Source organism: Patella vulgata, chromosome 4, assembly GCF_932274485.2.
Source record: "Patella vulgata chromosome 4, xgPatVulg1.2, whole genome shotgun sequence".
Taxonomy (NCBI): Eukaryota; Metazoa; Mollusca; class Gastropoda; family Patellidae; genus Patella; species Patella vulgata.
In genome coordinates this window covers 67,192,642-67,213,581 of record NC_065882.2, presented here as the reverse complement: position 1 = coordinate 67,213,581, position 20,940 = coordinate 67,192,642, and the positions used below count along the sequence as shown (strand labels likewise).

Here is a 20,940-nt window from a genome sequence, read left to right as displayed (position 1 = left end):
ACAATTCTATTTCTGACCCATATCAAAGAGGAAGCGCCAATATCAAAAACAATTGATAAGCCACCATGAAACTAACATCAGATAGCTATTATTAAAAGTTGTTTGAACACAGCTTTTAATCGAAATAATCTGTTATAAATCGTCGTCCAAAATAGTTTGGACATGCATAATCATTAGACTATCATGTACATTTAAAAAATGTATCTTGAAAACTCCAGATTTGTAGATAACTAGCTTTCGGAAGTGGGATATTATACAATAATAAGTACGGCAGGACTCTTGGCCAGAACCGAACATGACGTCACCACCGCCATCTCGGAATTGACGTCATACCAAAAGTCGCAGCCTTTTCTAGGAACAAGCATTCAAAGTGTCATGTCGATCTTACTTGTATGGAAGCCTATAACTGTCATTCATATCTTTACTTTTCGCCCCTTCAGAACACGAAAGTCGAAAAGTATAAAAGTAGAAGTTACGACAAAATGTGAGGCGACAGTACGCTATACAAGCCAAAATCGACTCGAAAATAGGAAATTAAGAAATAATACACTGTGATAATAGCACCCCTCGTTTTTTTCCTAATTTCTAATTTTCGACTTGCATTTTGGTTTTATACCGTCTTGTGGACTCGATAAGTAGAAATTAGGAAATAAACACACCGCGCTATTAGCGACCTATGATTTTGGCTTGCTGTCGTACTGTCGATTTTTCGAGTTTCGCCTAGGAAGTTGTTGTTGTCTCTACATTTCAGGTCACATTTGAATGCATGCAATTCGCGTTAACAAAATAGTCTGTTTGATAATGTCTAGTATTGATGTCGATATTAGCGACCCATGATTTCGTTCTGTCGACTTTTCGAGTTGCGCCTTGGAAGTTGATGTAGTCTATACATTCCAGGTCTCATTTGAATACGCGCATTAATAACTGAATTTAGTTTACTGTGACTTCATACAGCATTTAAAATATACAAGCTTTCCCGATTGGGTATGATTATTTTATTTCAATTTATATTAACACCATAGGTAGAAACGTAAGAACGAGTCGAATAGCGACTTTTTATTGCCGCCGCCAAAATGCTCTAAATTGAACGACGAAAGTGTGATTGTAAGCATCTCTTACAAATGAAATTGAAATTTCTATCAGGATTCAGATTCTGGATCATTACGGTACCTGAAATTAAGAATAGGCCTATTGTACACGTAAATTTAGAGAAAACGGGGATATGGAAATCCTTAGATGAGATTGACGTGTAATGGCTGAAAATATATTGTTCAGTAGATGTGGAAAAGTCACCAAAAATAAAATCTGATCTTAGTAAATCATTCCAAAACTGTGCTAATGTATTGTTTAAAGCGGGTTCAATATCTATTTCACTAATTCGCTTGCACGTAGGGGTCTTTAGGAGCGAAAAGAAACTGGGGTACCCTGAGAAAACCCACAAAGTTGGACAGGTGACCCTACTCCCTTGTCACGTTTAAGCGGGAAATCGAAACTCCGCCACTTGATACAATGACAGACCTTGTGATTTCACGCGCACGTGTTAATCCACTAGACCACCCAACCCCCATATAAGATGGATTTTGTAAGTTGTTGTATATTGTATATGTACGGGATAATTGTTTTAAAATCGGCCTACATAATAAACTAAATTGTTGTAAGTTGCTTTTTTGTCAGACATTTTTGTCAGATAAAATAGTCCAGCTGGAGGAGAAAAAATATAAACATTTTGTTTTATATAAAAATTATTATCCATTGTATGTATTCAAATGTGATCTGGAAAATCGTGAGTACAACAACTTCCGAGGCGAAACTAAAAAAGTCGGCAGTACGAAAGCAAGCCAAAATGATAGGTCGCTAATAGCGCGATGTGTTTATTTAATAATTTCTACTTTTCGAGTTGCATTTTGGCATGCTATGCGTGTTGACTCCCTCTTAGTGACATAAATAAAGACAAAAATATGACAAGTCGAAAGTTGACAAGACGGTACACAAGGCAAAATGCAAGTCGAAAATTAGAAATTAGGAAAAAACGAGGGGCGCTGTTATCGCGGTGTATTATTTCTTAATTTCCTATTTTCGAGTAGATTTTGGCTTGTATAGCGTGCTGTCGCTTCACATTTTGTCGTAACTTCTACATTTCAACTTTTCGACCTTCGTGTTTTGAAGGGGTGAATAGGTAGAAATTACGAATGGTAGTTATAGCCTTCCATATACTTGAATTGACGTAGCCTTATAGGATTATTTTCGATTTTGGCTTGCATAGCGTGCTGTCGCTTCACATTTTGTTGTATCTTCTACTTTTCAACTTTTCGACTTTCGTGTTTTGAAGGGGTGAATAGGTAGAAATTACGAATGGTAGTTATAGGCTTCCATATACTTGAATTGACGTAGCCTTATAGGATTATTTTCGTGGCCCGTAATTAAGAAGAAGAAGAACACAACCCTGGTCCAAAAAATAGAGCGATGTTGACTTTTGAAAGGCTGTTTTCTTCTGACGCTTTTTACCTTTGAAACCTGAAACCCGTATTGTCTTATCGCACCCCGAGTCTTCTAAAGGTTTCTATACACTTTTATACCGTAACGTGTCAAGAATTCTGAGAACGTATTATGGATTGTTTTCTATGTCGGTTTCCCCGTCAATAATCGGATGGCCCGAAGCTTAACGTGATTTCTATTCCAACAAGCGAGTTTAACTTTGTTATTGCTCGATTTGTCATTTAATTAACGCATATATTTTCTCAAAAAGAACAATCGATTGGAACCGAGCAAGTTTATTTTATTATACAATTGATTTGCTTCGCTTGCGTTAAATGAGAAAACTATTCCCTTTTCCTGCAAAATTATACAATTATTATAGGAATATCCCCCTATCTTCAACAATAGATTGAAAATTACTGTAAAACCAGAAATAAAGGCACGCAAGACAGATATAAGAAATATGATTGTAATATTGTAATTTTTTCGAAATGAATCAAAAAGTTATAATTGCGTATGTTTAATTTAGAAAAATCCATTCGATCAAGACATTAAACTAAGCATAATTTCTTATTGTTGTTGGATTCTATGACGTTCTAACTCAAGACGTCAACTGACAGATTATCGCCATTCAGTAGACGATCTATTACGTCTTTCTTGTAAATCATATTTCTTATTCCATTTTGAGCGAAGCCTGTATCTTTACAGGTCTGGTACTGAAAGGCATCGGATTCTTACGACTGGCAACGGATCCATTTACTTGATTTGATACTTGAAGTTTATTTCTTGCAATATCTATGTTGTTTGTCTTGTACGCCGGTTTGTCTTGTTGGCTTTGATTTGCGTGTTTGCGTGTAGCGCGGTTCTCCTGCACATACTATTATGCACATACTAACAAAACCAACTAATTATGGAAACGTGGCTTAGCAAAAAAAAAAAATAAAATAAAATAAAACAGTAATTGTGTTTTTTAGAATTGTGTCCTGGTATGTATGTTGACACAGGACGATCAAAATACGACTAAATAGAACCAACAAACTGCTAAAAAAAAATCGGACTGTATAGAGTGGACTGTTGTTCCTACATGCCGCCAGTTTTTGCTTCACCTTTTATCTTATTTTGAAAAAATAAAATTCGTTGGCAATCTTATATTAAGTAATCGATTATTCGTGACAAGGGGTATAATTACAATACTACGCAAAGGTGACAGTTTATTCAGCTATCTGTTGAGAACTATTTTCTCGTCGATCAAGAAACTGAATTCCTGTTTTTGTAACGTGTCAAATTTTATGCCATGTTATTTTGAGTAAATTGGAATTTAAAAATTGTAGTGAAGTAAGGAATATTAATCTGTCAAATCATATACGATATGATTTTGACTAATTGGGAATTAAAAAAAACAAAACTGGCTTAAAATAAGAAGTATGTTTTCACCTTTGTAATGGTTTCTTTTAGATAAGCCCACGTTGAAGTAATAAAAGAAAGGTAAAAAGATATTCCAACATTATGTTAGTGACTATATATAGACAATTCAGCACTATTGATTGTTCTCAAAATCAATTTAAAGCGGCATTAGGTAAGATTATATAAAGAGCTGACAGTTTTCGCTATAGTAGTTAAAAAAATAGATAATGAGAAGAAAATATGCTGAAAATTTCATTCGAATTGCTTCACCCTGAATCTAAATATTAGCGATTCGATATTAGTCTGTTACGATATTAAAGTCTCGATTATTCATTTTTACGGTTATTTCATTCATCACAAAACGTATTTAAATCCACTAAATATCGCAGGCTAACGATGGCATCGAAAGTTGATTATGGTCTTGATAAGTTAATTAAAACTTATTTCATTTTATTTCTTTGCAGGTGTTTTTTTATGAAGAAGTCCAAAACAAACAAGGGACATCTCGCCATTCAATAGATTTGTGTTATTTTCAAGTCAGATGGCAAATTCAATGTTTACCGAATCGCTGTTCCACAGAAATCATTCAAATTTAATACGCACTTTTCTTTCCAGAAGATGAACAACTCGTTTACATGCCAGGGGAAACTAATTTAATGTTATCTCTAGAGTTTTAACAAGGTTTCGTAAATCAACGGTATAGTTATCTTCCAAAATCAACAACAAACTTATTAAAATTTTAAAACGATCCAATGAACATGTTGGCCTCAACGTTCCGAAAACTGAAGGAACTTTATCCGTTAATTCAGTAGGCACTGTTCCCTTGTTTGCCTTTTACCCGTTGTGTTTGCTGAATTGGGTTTATGCCAAGTGGAGTCGCAAATCTGTACAGTAATAAATAAATTCTTGCCCAACTCTTCCCAAAATGTTTCGTTCGTCAGGCTTCCCTCTACCACAGACATGTGTCATTGCCTTGCCCCAAAGCTTGTGTGAGTTTCATCATAGCAAATTTTTAATTACACAAACAGGAAGTAGAATAGTCGTAAGATACATCTGCCTAACATATCTCCATGAAAAACTTATTAACTCTGTTAATATTCATTCATATAAAGTCATAAATATACACCAACAACCGACAGATTAAAGAGGCAAATGGCAACAAAAAATGCCAAGGAAAGGGAGAAAGGGGTATAAATAACAGGCTCCACATTCGTGTGTACTGAAATGTGGGTTTTATAATCTGTTAGCATTGTAACACCCGCATTCCATTGTGTATGAAATACTATTTAGTTGATTAAATAAACTAGTGAAGTAATTACCGTGAGCTTTGAGCTGAAGCAAAGTTTGACACTTAAATGAAAGTTTATTTATTATTCATCGATTATACAGTCCGCCATCTACTATTAAATATATTTAACAAATTTCGTCACAAATCTCAAAACACATTTAATAAAATACCAGAACACAATCAATATAAACAAGTTATATACACTATATATTATCCATCACCTAAGGTCTAGAAACAATTAGATTACCAAACAATAGGAAATTTATATGATTTTTTCTTCAGGGTAAAGTATATTGTATTTTATATCCTTTGATCGTGATTTCGTTGTTAGCAACCAGTCGATTAACATCGTTCTGAACCGATAAAACATACGTATCGGCGTATATAGTTTACGGATGTTTTGGTTAAATGTACATTACAATAATGGATATTTTAGCTTTGTTATTCTGATTTCTTTCAAGCTCTGTTATTCTGATTTCATTCATTCAAGCTTTACAATCGTTTAAAAGCCCAATCGTATAAACACATATACAGACTTTTCAAGTATATATTCTGAAAACTGTACAGTACAGATAGATAACATGGATAAAGACTTGATCAAACTCCTCGATATCATCTCATCTGGATGCTGACGGTTTTGTAACCATTTTAAAACCCTATGATCGTATTTCATACGCAGTTTTAAGAAGCGTTTGACATTAAATATGAATGTATATAAACTGCTTTACATTCAATGGTTTCCGTTTTTACTCTTATTAAATCAGTTATGTTCGCCGAAATATGCGAGAAGTCTCAATCAAATGGCTATCTATAGCGTCTAGTTATTCCAGCCTACACCGGTAAAAATTTTTGCTCATGCTCTTCAGATAAAAATATGGCGTCACCGTTTAACATGACTAGTCCCGCTCTCCGAGTCCCTTGTTACAAATGGCACTGAAACGCATTCTGGTACACGATTCGTGTAGTGTACCAATGGTAAAATGCTTATTTTGTCTTAAATATTGGATATCAGAAGCACATCTTTTCTCGATAAGATCACAACATCAATGTTGAATCAAATTCACAAATAATTCGTGTTTTTAATATCGATGATTGTGGATGATATTGAGTTAAAGACTAAGCTACTTTACTATTGATAAGTAACCTATTTCTATAAGTAGGTCATGAATATAACAAAGGTATGGCAACTTTATTGACCATTTTCATCAACACCACCTGAGATGACAAGATCCATGTATTTATTGTATTGTTATTTTTTCGCCCTTAAAGTTCTACCTTTGTGCATGGCTTTTAGAACACCAACCCAAAGTACTCAGACCGTTTCAACATTTGGGCAGCGAAAAGGTCTGGCGCATGATGACGTGACAGCGGTACAGTGATCTTTGTGAAGTCTTCAGAAAATGCACACTAGCAGAAGAGAAGGCCCGAGCCATTTCCCCAACAGCTTCATCTTATAAGCAAACCGGGCTCTGAATTTATGAGATCCGTAACATAACAACATAATCAGCTCTTTTAATAACTAACTGTTAAAAATGAGGCATATAATTGCCAATGTTATGAAATTTGAAAAGTTGGATGTGCAAGGTGCTGTATTGTATGTACAGCATTCTTACACGTATCGCATGTATCGTTAAATCCTCTTTAACAGGTGTGTATGTAAGGTATCGTATATATTTTAATGGATAATAATAAACCAACAGTACATCGATCTTAAAGGACAACCAAAACAATGCATCAATCCGACATACGAAAATATAATTTCTGGTCCAAACTGTCGTTCCAAAGTAGTACCGGTTGTTATGCACGAGGCAGAGTATGTCCACCCGAAGCTACATACATACTAATGAGAAAGTGGTATGAGCTATAAAGGAAGCTATGTGAGACAGACAGGGAAAATCTAAACTTGAATTATTTTATTTTTGGCCAGCTTTATGCAAAACTGAATTATATCCGATGGATATGTTCAAATACGAGAGAAATTCGTTTCGCGGAATTCAGTTCTCGATAAGAATATCCCGCGTTTGAATCCCGACGTGGGCCGAGGCCGAACTGTGTTTTTTTGAAACACGGTCTTCATTTGAATAGCGCGCACGTAAAAGAACACTTGACAGAAATCGAATAATAGTAGACATAAACGCCGCTGTACCTTTAATATTTCACGTTTTCCAGCAGTACACACATAGCCATACTATACATATTACAATATGTTACTCTCAAAATGACCGGAGTAGTGTGTTGACGAGATGCTAAACGCTGATAAGAAAAGATTTTTGGATGGACGTAAAGCATAACGGTAACTATTATACTAGTTCATTCGGCGAAAGCTAGTTCCTTCTTGTTGGTATTACATCGCTTTGAGAAAATTTCAATGTTCCATAATGTTATAAAATAATTACGAAATCGTTTAAATTTGGGAAACAATATGCATGATATGCTGTAAAAACATATCTTTCAGTGTCGGTCACTTTTTGCCATTTTTAGGGTAGAAAGCATAACCATTTCTTAAAATAATCACTATTATTTTCTATGTTAATCTGCCACCACCTTGGTTAGTCCAGATGGTGCAGCACAGTAGGCCGTTAAACCCATTTCATTTCGTAATCTGACGACGCATCAAATATTAACATACTGTTCCTTATATTTATATATAACAATATTATGAGCTGAAATGAGTTCTTTAGATAGTAATTAAGACGATTAAATAAAAAACAAAAACTTTCTAGGTAGAGTAACCATGGAAACATAAACTTGATGCCACATGGATAAAAATATACAGAACAACGAAACGATGCAGCAATTAAAGGCACATTATTTCACACTAAAAAGCAAATATGAACTTTCAAACCATACACAATAAAAGTAGCATTCTGTACACAGAGATAAATCTACATTGTGAATCGATCCCTGTCCGGAATAACCACTGTATTGACATACTATTGTGCTATGCGGTTCTAATATGACTTACATAATTAATTAAGTTGAAGCGGAATAAATTCTTGAAGCATTCTAAGTGTTTGGACTACAGTCGTCGGTGTAGGAATTGAAATGGTGGTCAACTAGCTTCGCGTCTGTTCCCAAGCGTAAGTTTCGTAGAGTATTGGTGATTCAAATCAATGATACTATGTTTGAAACTGTGATATCAGTTGGATGCAATTAAGAGGACCATGCAGAAATTAAAAAAAAAAACAAAAAAAAAACCAAAAAACGATAACCCTGGGGGTCAGCAAATTTCAACCATACTTGGTCTATGGGGACCCCTAGGGGACAGAAGTCACACGATGAAGTGAAATATTTAAAAATATTGTTGTTTTGGGGCAAAATTTGACATAATTCGACCAATTCTTTTACCCTAATTTCAAACTAAATTGGTCAGGTATGATAGGCCTAATAGTCGACTTAAAATCCTGCCGTCGTTTGGGAATGAGTGAATGGTGTGGAATTTTCTTTGAGTGATCTTAAAGTGATTATTTTACATGTGTTTAAAACTATGCCCTCCTAAAACATGTCTAGCTTCTTCTTTGCAGGTCTAATACACAATTGCTTGGTGTGGTTGTGAAGGGCATTCCTGCAAGTAAATATCAGAAGAAAAAAACTGACCGGAACGCACCCCATTAGAGTGCTGCAATATTCTGAAAATGTGTAAAAACGGTATTTTCAACGAAATTCGTCTTGTCACTGATGACCGATTACTATCTTCCAGAGTTCAAATGACCGCTGAATATCAAAATTAGTACTATTATTTTGTTACTTGAAAGTTCCTGGTGCCAAATATGTTATCTTGGTAAAAAATCATGAAGTTTTTGGGACAAAATCGGACGTTCACGGTCATCGTAGGACAGGGGCGTAACTGGTGTATAATTGTACAGGATAGGTAACGATTATTCTCATCTGTATTCAGTAGTTAGTAGAACGGAAGTGCATAAATGTATGGGCTGGCATGGCAAGATTTTATATTGGCACAATTTAACCAAAGCAGCGCTTTTTCAGCAAAGAAAAACGATTATTTTGAAATGACTACTGATCATCACCATTACTTCTAAATGTTTCGTTATTTAAATATGTTTCGTTATTTAAATGTGCCTCGTGTCAAATAGGTCATTTTGTTTAAAATCATAATACTTTTGTGACAAAACCTAACATTCACGCTCGCTTGATAGCCATAGGGAAGAGTCATAAGTCGAGTATGTTGCAGGGATCAGACCACGGTTATTTACTGACATGGATATTGTCCACCTGCTCATGTAAAGAAGATCCATAATGTCTGGTATTGAAATCTCTGATGGGAAAGATGGCATAGATCAAGATTTATGGCACTCGAGGATAATACTTACCGCATGTGCCAACCTCCTACATATACCAAGCAGAAGTGCTCACGTACTTAGATTCCTATGTTCGAGTGTAAATGCTCTCTGATCTTCCTTTAAGTTTTTAAACCCCAGAGTACTGTTTTGTTTTGTAGTACTGTTTTTTGCCTATGTCCTTTTCGCCTTCGGGGATTTCAATATGCAATGTATGGCAGAAATGCTCACGTAATTAGATTAATATGTTTGAGTGTAAATGCTCTCTGACCTTTCTTCAAGTTTTTGGACCCCAGAGTACTTTTTTTTTGTAGAACTGTTTTTGGCCTATGTCCTTCTTGCCTTCGGGGATTTTAATATGGAATGTATGGTAGCCCCCTGATTTCCAATGCCTCTCCATGAAAACTTCCATACAATTACCGGCTCCTAAATACAGATGGGAATAAGCTGGTCTGATTCCTAAAATATTTTTTACCAAAATAACCTATTTGGTACAAGGAACGTTGGTAGAAAAGGTGATATTCATCGGGTGACTGGGAACACGAATCCACTGATCATATGATTGTTGTGTAGTCATCTTGCTGATCGTGTGACTACGACTTAATCTTACTGGATCATCTACAATCCCCTCATCCTTAAAACCTGTTACAAAAGTGAACATGTACATCCCCCAGAAACACTTCAATTATTCAAGCCAAGGACGACTAACAGTTTGTGATCGTGGACATGGCTCATATGGTTCTCTACCACTCAAGAACTATCGCGGGTTTGTTGTCAGGTTCTCCACCGAACATTTCCAGCCATGAGAACGTACTGAATATACTGCTGCTAACCTTCTGCAGCTATTGACAGCATAGTGAGATTAAAATACAACCTTATACCCTAAACATCCACTGGGGTGTCAAATTCCCCTCCCCCGCGATAAGGAAGTTGACAAATATTAGTACACCCAAACTATTAGCGGAGTAAGGTCGACTAGGGTACTGAACTAGGTCTTAAAACGAATCTTTCAATTTTTGTCGTTACAGCCCCCTAGCGGCAAGAGTATTTGGACGACCGGTTTGCCCCAGCCCGACACAAGGTGAATTTGAGATCGATACTCATTAGGGTTCCAGAGATATGGCGTCTGCACGAATTTGTATCATATTTAACCTTTCATTACCATGTCATATTCATATAAGATGGGTTATTCTGTGTAAATTGCATTGGACATTCATGAAAAACTTGAATTGTCCCTGGTCTAACACACGGGCTTTAGATCATAAGGTCTGTCTTTGAGTTAAGTGGTGTGAAAGCTTGCAGATGACATACATATACTTCATCTGAGGTATTGATAAACGGAACATATTATCCCAATTTTTGGTGTTTTTAATTTTCCCCTGTTTTTATTACGCCTGTTCTGGTCATTTTTATTGTTTATTTTGTTAGTAGGAAGGATGCTAGTTATGGTAACATTCAACTTTGCAAAGAACGAGCTATATCATCTCAAAGTTTGGTTTTCATTAAATTCAGTTTTCAGAGAGAGTTGGGTATCCGACCAGTACTACGGTAGAATTAGCAGAATAAACTTCAAACTAATGCCTCAAATTTTGTTTGCCAAAATCTATTATTGTCCGAATAGCAGATAAAAATGTGGTTCCAAAATTGCCCATTTTTCCAATTTTCCAGGTCGATATCAACTGAATCAATCTAATATTTTGTGAGAATAGATCTGGGTACTAACCCATCTCACAGAAAAGATTTGGTCCAAATCTCCGACCCAAGGGTTATCACCCCCTCCATGGTGCTCTCGCTCTTAACTTTAAGTACTGCCATTATTTTCTAATTTACTTCTATTGGAGAATTCTGCCCGTATTCAATTTAAACAGAAAGCCGTGAAGATTTGTTAAAAATTGTTATATGTTTAGTTTTGATAACAACTAAATAGACATTTAATATTCAGAAGCTGAAACTATTACATATAATCTGGAACTTTCTGTCTGAGCTTGAAAACTGACATGCTTAGAAATTTATTAAAAAAAACCATTATACCGTTCATGCCATTTTGACCGATGTGAGGAGAGATGTTTAGTAAGTAGATAAATTTGATAATATTTTTCGCGGACGAATTAACCGGCAATGAATGTTGTGAAATGAAATAGGGTTTAACTTCCTACTTTCTTGTACCAGCCGGGATAATGGAGACGGGGATAAATGATATAGTCTGATCAGTCGGACTGACTGTTTTGTTCGTTATCTAACGTACTAATTTTGTCGGTTGTCGAAATTCGTCTGGATGAACGTATGTTTATCTACGTCTACTTTCATCTGCTCATATAACGAGCAAAATTGAAAAAAAAATATAATCTAAGCTACTCTTAAAGAAATGTCACCAATCCATCGTTAGCGTTTAAAGCAACAATACGTCATTGTAAGCCATAATATTTGTCGCTATTTATCAGCATTTAAACATATATGCAAATTGTTGAATATGCATATTAATTTAAAAATACCCGAATAATGCCCATTGGTTATCGCCCTTAATGGTAGCAAACGTTATTTAGGTAGCTTTCTAACCTTGTATTTGAGCAATATGGAGGTTTGTAGACGACGATAATATAGGATGTTTAAACGCTATGCAAAAACTAGACGTGACTAGCTTTTACAAATTAATAACAATGTTGTTACTTTAAAGTGATAAATCTACGCCCCCACACATCCCACATTACAAGAATGGAAGAGAAAAACATAGAGTTCAGATCAATAGTTTGTAAGAATCAAAACTATTGTTCTTCATTACGTCATACACTATGTGTATTTTTGTGACTATTGTAGGAACAATTTATTTTTGTGAACTATATTCAGATCTATACACAAAGGAAACTTGACAGACAAGGGAAACACTAGCCCATATGCCTTATTATTCCCGCGCGATAAATTTGGTCGGACGTGCAACCATTTTACTTTTCTGTTGAACTTGTAAGTTTGAATTCGAAGACGAAATGAAATGGGGTTTAACGTCCTACTGTCCTGCTCCGAACTGGGCTAATGAAGAAGGGTATACGCCATACAGTGTGCTATGAGGGACATTTTGCCAGGACAGCGGCACTACGGCCTACTCTTATATCGAATTCCAACTGTCAAGGGATCTTTTAAGTATACGCCAATGTATACACAGGACCTCGGTTTTTCGTCCCATCCGAACAGCTAGACAACTGTCCTCGTCGAACCATCCGTCCTGCATCACTGACAAGGAGGAACCACGCCGGAAAATCTTGGTGAACTTTCTCGGACAATGCAGGGATCGAACACCTCCAGGCTGGCGAGCCAGTGTCTTACCCACTTAGTCACCGTGACCCTCCGAATTCGAAGACGGGTAGACGGGAATACTGCTGCTATGGCAAAATTACACTCATAGTACCCTGTATGACTTTTATCCGACTTTAGTAGCTAAGTTGGTGCAGAAAAGTGGGACATTATGCACACATTTCATTTCATTTTATTTCTTTATTTTTAGAATAATCTATGTGAGCCTTGTGCAATCCACAAACAAGAATTGACATACGATGTATTAACAATAATAAGCATACCCTCGCATGTATATGTAACATACCACAACTTATAAATAACCCGAGCCGAGGGATTGTTTGGAGAGTTACTGAGCTTAAGGTGGAGCCGGGACCCATATGCGGGTGGTTTAAATGCAAGAGACAGCAGAGATTTGTAAACTCCTCACCCGAGAAATATAATCATGTATTCTATAAGTAAACACACCTCGCCTCGTGCATGATACAGACACTTACAAGCGGCATATATTCCTTAAATGTCAGTCAATAAATCTGTATTTTCCATGTAATATGAGTTATGAAATCATTTAAATTTTGGATATGATGTTAAGGATAAATATCTATATGTTAACGTACCAAAACGAAAAAACCAAACAAACCAAACCAAACCAAAAAAACCGGCTAAATATAAACTCAGAAGAACCTGCTTCTTAGAATAATTAGTTATATAAATTTGATTTCAGATTACAGTTAGCGTCGTTATCTTGTAACGAGGGTAATAATAACGCTGGAAATCGATAGAGATCTATTTGCCCGATTATTAAAGATTTTATATGTAAAAGTTAAATCTGCCTATTTGCAGGTCTTTCTTTGGCTTTAAATGTTATATAAATCATTATTTAGACATTTATGCACATATCAAGCCTATAATCAATTGTCTAGACCATTGGATGGCCGAGATTTAAATGGATTTGAATACCCGCGAGAACTAAAATGGACACTCGAGGCTTGTCAAGTACCGTTGCTACGATAATAAACGATCTACTCTACATCCTCAAACAGTCATAATTTTACCCATAATAAAGTAATTTGAATGACACATTCAGTATATTCATTTTTCATAAGTCCATTGTTGAACCATTATAGCAAGAACGGTCAGCTCTAAATCTAAATCTTACATCATGCATCTTTAAATAATTCTATGACAGTCAGTTGAGAGCTGAATGAGTGCGACTTCCTCTTCTGAAGCACTTGATAGATGTCACCCAAATTTGGAATACTGGCATGTTGTATAGGTGGGGGTTATTCAACTTTGTTCAAATAGACCGCATGGTGGTGGGAGGGAGGCAACCTGAAAGAGTCAAATACTTCGCAGTTTTTTTTTTATTTTTTACTTTAAAAACACTAAATAGGACGTCAACCACACCGTAACCCTTCAGATTTGTTCAAATGATCTGAATTGGTTCCGTTTTCAACCAACTTTGTCTAAATGACTCTGTTTAAACAAAATGCTGCAGATGTTTTGCTTGGATGATGATTATTTATATTAGTTCAGATGGATTTGCCAAGCTTCAAAAGCGGTTTTGAGACAACTTCATAAATAATTTGGACGAGTTCTTATTTCCAAATAAAAACAAGGTTCTTATAGCTGAGAAACTTGATTTTACACACATTTGCGTATAGCTACCTAAAACAAACATTGTAAGTTTGTAAGTTATTTATTTAACACAATGATACATAAATCAAGGTTTATCTTTAGAACAGGCCTCGGTATCCCCAGTGGTAACATTTCGTTCCACTCCACTAACACCGGAGTTCATTCATTCAAAAATTCAAATATCGCTTTGATGATTGTGCTATTTTTCTCGACATCTTTCCTATCGAAAAGTTGTTTTAGGACATCTTTTGTATGCATGTCACTTCTTTTATATTAAAGGGCCAATCCCGATAATATTTTGGAGAATAAAACTGCTTAATTTTGTATTAAAATCCCTTAAAATCCTCTACCTACAGGCTGAGCAACAAACTCAATATATGTGATACGTTTTCTAACAACTTAAACCCGTCAGTTTTCATCTGAGCTGTATTATACGGTGTCTGGATAAAACCAGACTTATATTTTATAAAAATAATGTGTCGGTGAAATTTACCTTTCGTTATCAAGTATAGCACATGGGTCATTCACTGTATAAGCCTCAAAAGGAACGGGAATCGATTATCAGATCACCCATCGGAAAAATTGACCTGAAATCTTAAAAGGGTTACGTGCCCGGATAAGCAGTTTTGATGTTTACGTCCAAACAACTCAGTATTTTGAGCTAAAATTTTGAGACAGGGTAATTGCACCATTTCTCTATATTTTGGCGTTTAAATTTCATACGTACTCTGACTTTTATTTTTGAGTCTCTGTTAAAATCGGGATAGTCCCTTTAAACTTTTTGCAAACTTTCTCATAATCGATCGAACATATCGCCATATTGTCGTGAACATAAACAATGGGGCTAAGACTGGTTTGTAAACTGGTTTTTGATTGGTTCGTAGAATCAAGGGCAGATAATTTGAATACGCGAATACCCCATTGATGAACCAAAGGATACCGAGGATACTTTGTTGCTTGACAAAGTGTCTACATTTTGTTTTTTACGTACCTATGACAATGTGTGCAAATCTACCTGCCGCCGGTCTTTCGTTTGGCTTCAAATGTTATATAAATTATTAATCAAACATTTATTCACATCCCAAGTACATAATCAACTCTCTAAATTTCCGGATAATATAATTTAAAAATGGACAATCGAGGCTACGCTATTCTTATCAACAGTCATATCTTCGCTCAGAATAAAGTAATTTGACTGAAATTTTCAATATATTCATTTTTTTTATTATCTATTTTTAAACTAATATTAAGCAAGAACTGTCAGCTCATTATCTAAATCCTGCATTATACATCTTTACAAAAACATACACGTTGATTTATATATCATTATGTTAAAAAATCACATGGTGTGCGGTTCATCCCACTTGATATTAATAATAACTGCGTGTATTTAGTTGTACTGGTTTAACCTATTTATTTATTTCACGACAGGAAAGAAAATAATCGTTTGACCTGGAATATGACGTATTCTAATCGTTTTATTAGATAACATATCTATCACCAGTCTGGCACTGTATGTTTTCATTTCTTTTTCCCAAATTAGCTATCAATAGAAGAACTATAACACACACACTCTTACACACATGCAGAGCCGTGTCTGTTGGTCTGTTTTAAAAAAAATAATCAATTTTTCTGGCGTACGTTACACGGTTTTCATTCATATTGGTTTGCCTGGCCCGTAAATCAGTTACAACTCAATTAGTAAAATAAATGTTCATTGGATATTAAGATAAAAATGAAATGCATTAACCTCACAACGATTGGTTTACAACTGAACTTTTTTTTATGTTTGTTTCAGGTAGTGCACGAAGTGGGCGGGTCTTGATGAAAAACACGTGGTTGAAATAGTGTGGTGTAGTGAATGTTAAATGCAATGCTGGAACTAATAATGGTTGTTGGCACTGTGTTGAGCAGACCGTTTCATACCTTGAACTCACGACTACCATAAGTCAAATATATGTATTAATACTGGTTCTTAACTCAAGGAAGAATAGAGACGTATGCATTACAGCACTCGTTTCAATAAAACATCGGTACCATATAATCATTCTTATCGACAGCGCTTCTGATTAGGAATGTATGATTGTACTAGATAAAAGTCTTGGAGCGTAAAAGGATGTCAGCACTTGAAGTAGCCTATCGCTATAACGCTATCAAATACTAACACCTGGTACAAGGCCTTAAGCATAGTATAGCTAATACAATACCTCAAGGATACGTTAGTTAGTATGGTAAATTCGGTGGAATAAGTCCACTGGGCAGTGATTAGTGAAAAAGTGCATGGTACATAATGTGCTCTTTTAGAGAAAATTTATTATTCTTAAACAATTCATTGGATGGATAAATATCTTAGTTAACTTCACATATTACGTTTGTGCTAAGTAATAGATTTATTAAAGTAACGAAGAAAAAAAAATGTAAAAATTAAATTATAGAAAATTAGGGTGATTATTAGAAGGATTTTTATTCATTAAATGCATTGACGTGATACTTACGTTGATAAGAATTGTGATATATACCTGATCTTGCTCTCCGTGCTCTTCCACTCGAAGGATTGTACTGGCGGAATCGATAAAACGGCGACTAACTTGATGGCTTTACTATAGTAGCAAAAACGTGAGTAGAAATGAAAGATTTCCTTTAGAGGGCAAAGAAAGTTGTCGAAGTCTTTAATTAGCAAGAAGAACTAAAGTTTTCATTGTTTAAAACGTTGAACTTAACCCGATTTGAATTTGTGTATCTCGCAATTAATAAAATTAAACGGGTGTTTAAACATTAATTGAATTTCATTTTAAAATCCCTGCCGGATGACATGCGTGAAATTAAAAGTATTGAATATCATTTAGTGAAAATAATCGTACGATGAATAACATGAACCTTAATGGATCCTCCGATGGAAGTGGAAATATTACGGACTTACAAAACATATTTTTACTAACTTCCGAAGATGACTACCAGGAACCGGTGGGTGATTACGAAATATACTATGACGGGGACGTGGACAATCTACGAAAACCATGGATAAAGGAACCGCATTTTATTCCAGTTGTTACCATATATGGTGCAGCGTTTTTAATTGGACTCATCGGAAATTCGTTGGTGATATTTGCCATGCTAGGTGATCGTAAATCACGAAGTGTGACGGCATCCTTCATGGTCAGCTTGGCAATAGCTGATTTACTTTACCTAATGGTTTGTGTACCTTTTGAGACATCAAGATATTTTATAGGACATTGGGAAATAGGTCCGTTTCTCTGTAAACTATCAGGTTATGTGGAGATGTTATCTGCTTTTTCCTCGGTCTTGAATTTAACAGCAGTTTCAATAGAAAGGTAAGTAAGATTTTAATTCCAATACATGTACCTGTATGTCGCCTCCATTAAAGTATACGGCTTACCATAGTTCCATGCAAGCTGAACATTTTTATATAAGCAACAAATACTTTTCGACGATTAACACTCTCCACCAGCTCTCTCAGACCCCAACACCAAACCCACTTTGAGCTAGAAATAGTGTATTATACTGAAATCCAGTAAAGTGTTTCGATTTCACCATTAGACAAGGTCGGGCACTGTATTTGGAAAAAAAACCATATGTTTTGTCGTAAACACCGTAATACGTGTTTTATATCTTAATAATAACGACATACTTATCTTGCCTATAGTTTACCTATCATTATATTTCTATTATGATTAAAACTATTATATAGGCAAATGTTCTTTCACACTGGTCAAATCATATGTAGGCCAGTAGATAAAGCATTTTTTTTTAGGATCGGTGCTAAATTCTTAAGCAGTGACGCCGACAAGATTTCTGAATTCGACATCGCGAGGTTCCGGACACATGGTCAAGCTGAAAATTTCACGGAAGCTTATATAATGCTATTTTGACATATTATTTCAGTGATTTTACGTAGTATTTGTACGACTATATAGTGTATACATTTGACAAATAATTATATTCTTGAAAGATCAAGCTTACGACGATTTGGGCACGGCACCTTTCACGACAAAAGTAACGATAGTTTGGACTTCACTTTCAGACAACCAAACACTCTAGATGGTAAACTTTAAATAGGAGACATTGAGGGGGCTTAGGTTCTTTCAAGACGTCGCATTTGATTTTTTAAGTGGCTTAGGACTGTTGGCTTGATCAGGAACAGCGTCAGGTCGGACGAAAAACCTAGGACCCGTGTAAACGTCGATGTGCATGTATAAGATCCCTTGACCTGCACGTAAAATTTCCCGCATAGCACACTGTATGGCATAGGCCAGTCCCCATTAGCCCGCTTGGCGCAGAAAAGTAGGACGTTAAACCCCATATATGTACTTGTTTATTCCACTGCCCCAACCCATCTGTATTTAAGAGAACGTATTGAACTATATGGAATGGTGATTTACCATAATGCCTTTTTTCTAATATAACTAAATATACTACATGTCTAGAACATAATAACTACATCGTTATATACAGACATTGCCCACCTATAACTATTTTTATGGAATCAACTTCCTTCAAAAATGAGAATTTTAAAATCCAAGGTAATCTTCAAATCCCAGCCCAAAATCTTTCATTTCCGAAATCACGCGTGAAAGAAATAACCACCTATTAATCTGGAACCAGCAGGGCAGTAAAACTTGAGTTTATGCGCATGATAAAAAAATATTGATAATTATTATTATATTATTATTTTAAAGTACGTAAATAATCACTGACATATGGAACTATAACCCATTGTAGCTAATGTTATGTCGCAGAGGAATAAAATAACTCTTATAAATCTATTAAACTTTTCGAATTCTTTAAGTAGAATTTAATCGAATAAATCAGCAATTTAGTTCTGCCGAGGAAACCATAAGATTTAGTTATTTTAGGTTCTATACGGAGTTATACATTTCGCCATTGAAACGTCATTATCTGCACCACGAGGACGAGTATGCACCACGAGGGAATTTTACCCCAACAGTGGCGCTACGGCGTATGCTTATTTCGATTTCCAGCCATCAGCGGATCTTTAACGTGGTGACAATGGTATACACCATGAGGGAAATTTGCGCCAACAGTGGCGGTACGATGCACGCTTATTTCCATTTCCAACTGTCAACGGTATTACAGGACCTCGTACGGCATAGATTGAACCCCGGTTCTCATAATTAGTGGGGAAGCACCAAAATCAGTAAACCACCATTATTAATGGTAGGCAAGAAGTATGTAATTTACGGTTCAATTCCCTTTTGTTGTTCGTTTCGGGGGCTGGGGGCATGATTCGCACCACTATCGAGTATGATTCTAAATTTCTGGATGCACTCCGTCCACCTCTTTATTTACTAAACTCGGTTGGCTTACCCTTACACAGAGGATTCTTTACAATAAAATTGTCTTATCATTCAAAATTATTACATTTAATACTCCACTTTATCTAAATTTCCATTTTATTGAAAAATCTCTTGTTTCCAAAACGGATATCTTGCTCCGTTCACAGACCAGTAAATCTCTTTTTCTTCAAAAATGCAAAACGGAATCCATGAAACGTACTTTTCATTATTCTGCATGTCTTTTATGGAACAATCTGCCTTTTGATATAAAGATGTGTAAAAATGTTGAAAATTTAAAGATTAAACTGAAAACTCATTTATTTTGCACACTGAAGGAACCATAATATTCAACTGATGACATACTTATTATTTGTAACTTGCAACTGCATTCTATTTTATTTTGTGTGTAATTATAGTGTTCTTCCTATATTCTACTTGTATAATGTATATGTTTTGTAGTTTGGGAGTGACTTATCAAACTTCCCACTTTAAAATGCTATTGCATTTCTAATGATTTTAAATTTATCCTGATATTACATGTATATATGTCTTTGTAGTTTAGGAGGGACCTATGGAAGATTAGTTTTTTTTTTTGCAAACTAAATACGTTGCCTCATTAAATAAAGTTTTTATTATTATTATTATTATTATACTATGGTACTTTTATGACTTATGACATGTTTTTATGTGAGCAAATAAGAAGACCCAAAAGTAACCATACACACGGCGTTGAACAGACAATCCTACTCATTGTCACGTATAGGTTTTGAATCGAAACCTCCCCATTTAACGCAATGACAAGTTATTTTCTTAAGCGTTAAACTATTCAACCAAAAATCCCCCCCCCCCACAAATGTATGGGAAGGAGTACATAAATTCCATAGATCCTACATAATTCTTGTCTGTCATCTTTCAGAGTGGGCGAATACAAATAGTCGATCATAAAGGTTACACTTCTGTAAATTATCTTTAAGTGTATGTGAGTTCATGTAGTCGACCATATATTGTATTATTGTGCAGAATAAGACAACAACCTCTTAGTGTAGATAAATTATCATACCAGTTAAAAATAACATTATTATGTTTTACTTTGCATTTTGAAAAGCTAGCATCTAGTTGGGAATATATTTTTTAAAGGTCTTTATTATAGGAAATCGTTCAAAATAACATGGTTTAAAGGGACTATCCCGATTTGAACACAGTCTCAAAATATTGAGTCGTTTGGACATGAACGTCA

At 35.3% G+C, this 20,940-nt stretch overlaps 1 protein-coding gene across 1 annotated transcript in view; it reads left to right on the top strand.

Moving 5' to 3' along the window:
* LOC126818029 (C-X-C chemokine receptor type 4) overlaps positions 1-20,940 on the top strand; it is a 125,900-nt gene that overhangs the window by 45,669 nt on the left and 59,291 nt on the right. The window contains exon 2 of the mRNA XM_050545202.2: positions 16,187-17,720. Coding sequence (XP_050401159.1) covers positions 17,251-17,720 — 470 coding nt within the window. The 5' untranslated portion in view covers positions 16,187-17,250. The remainder of the gene's footprint in view (positions 1-16,186; positions 17,721-20,940) is intronic.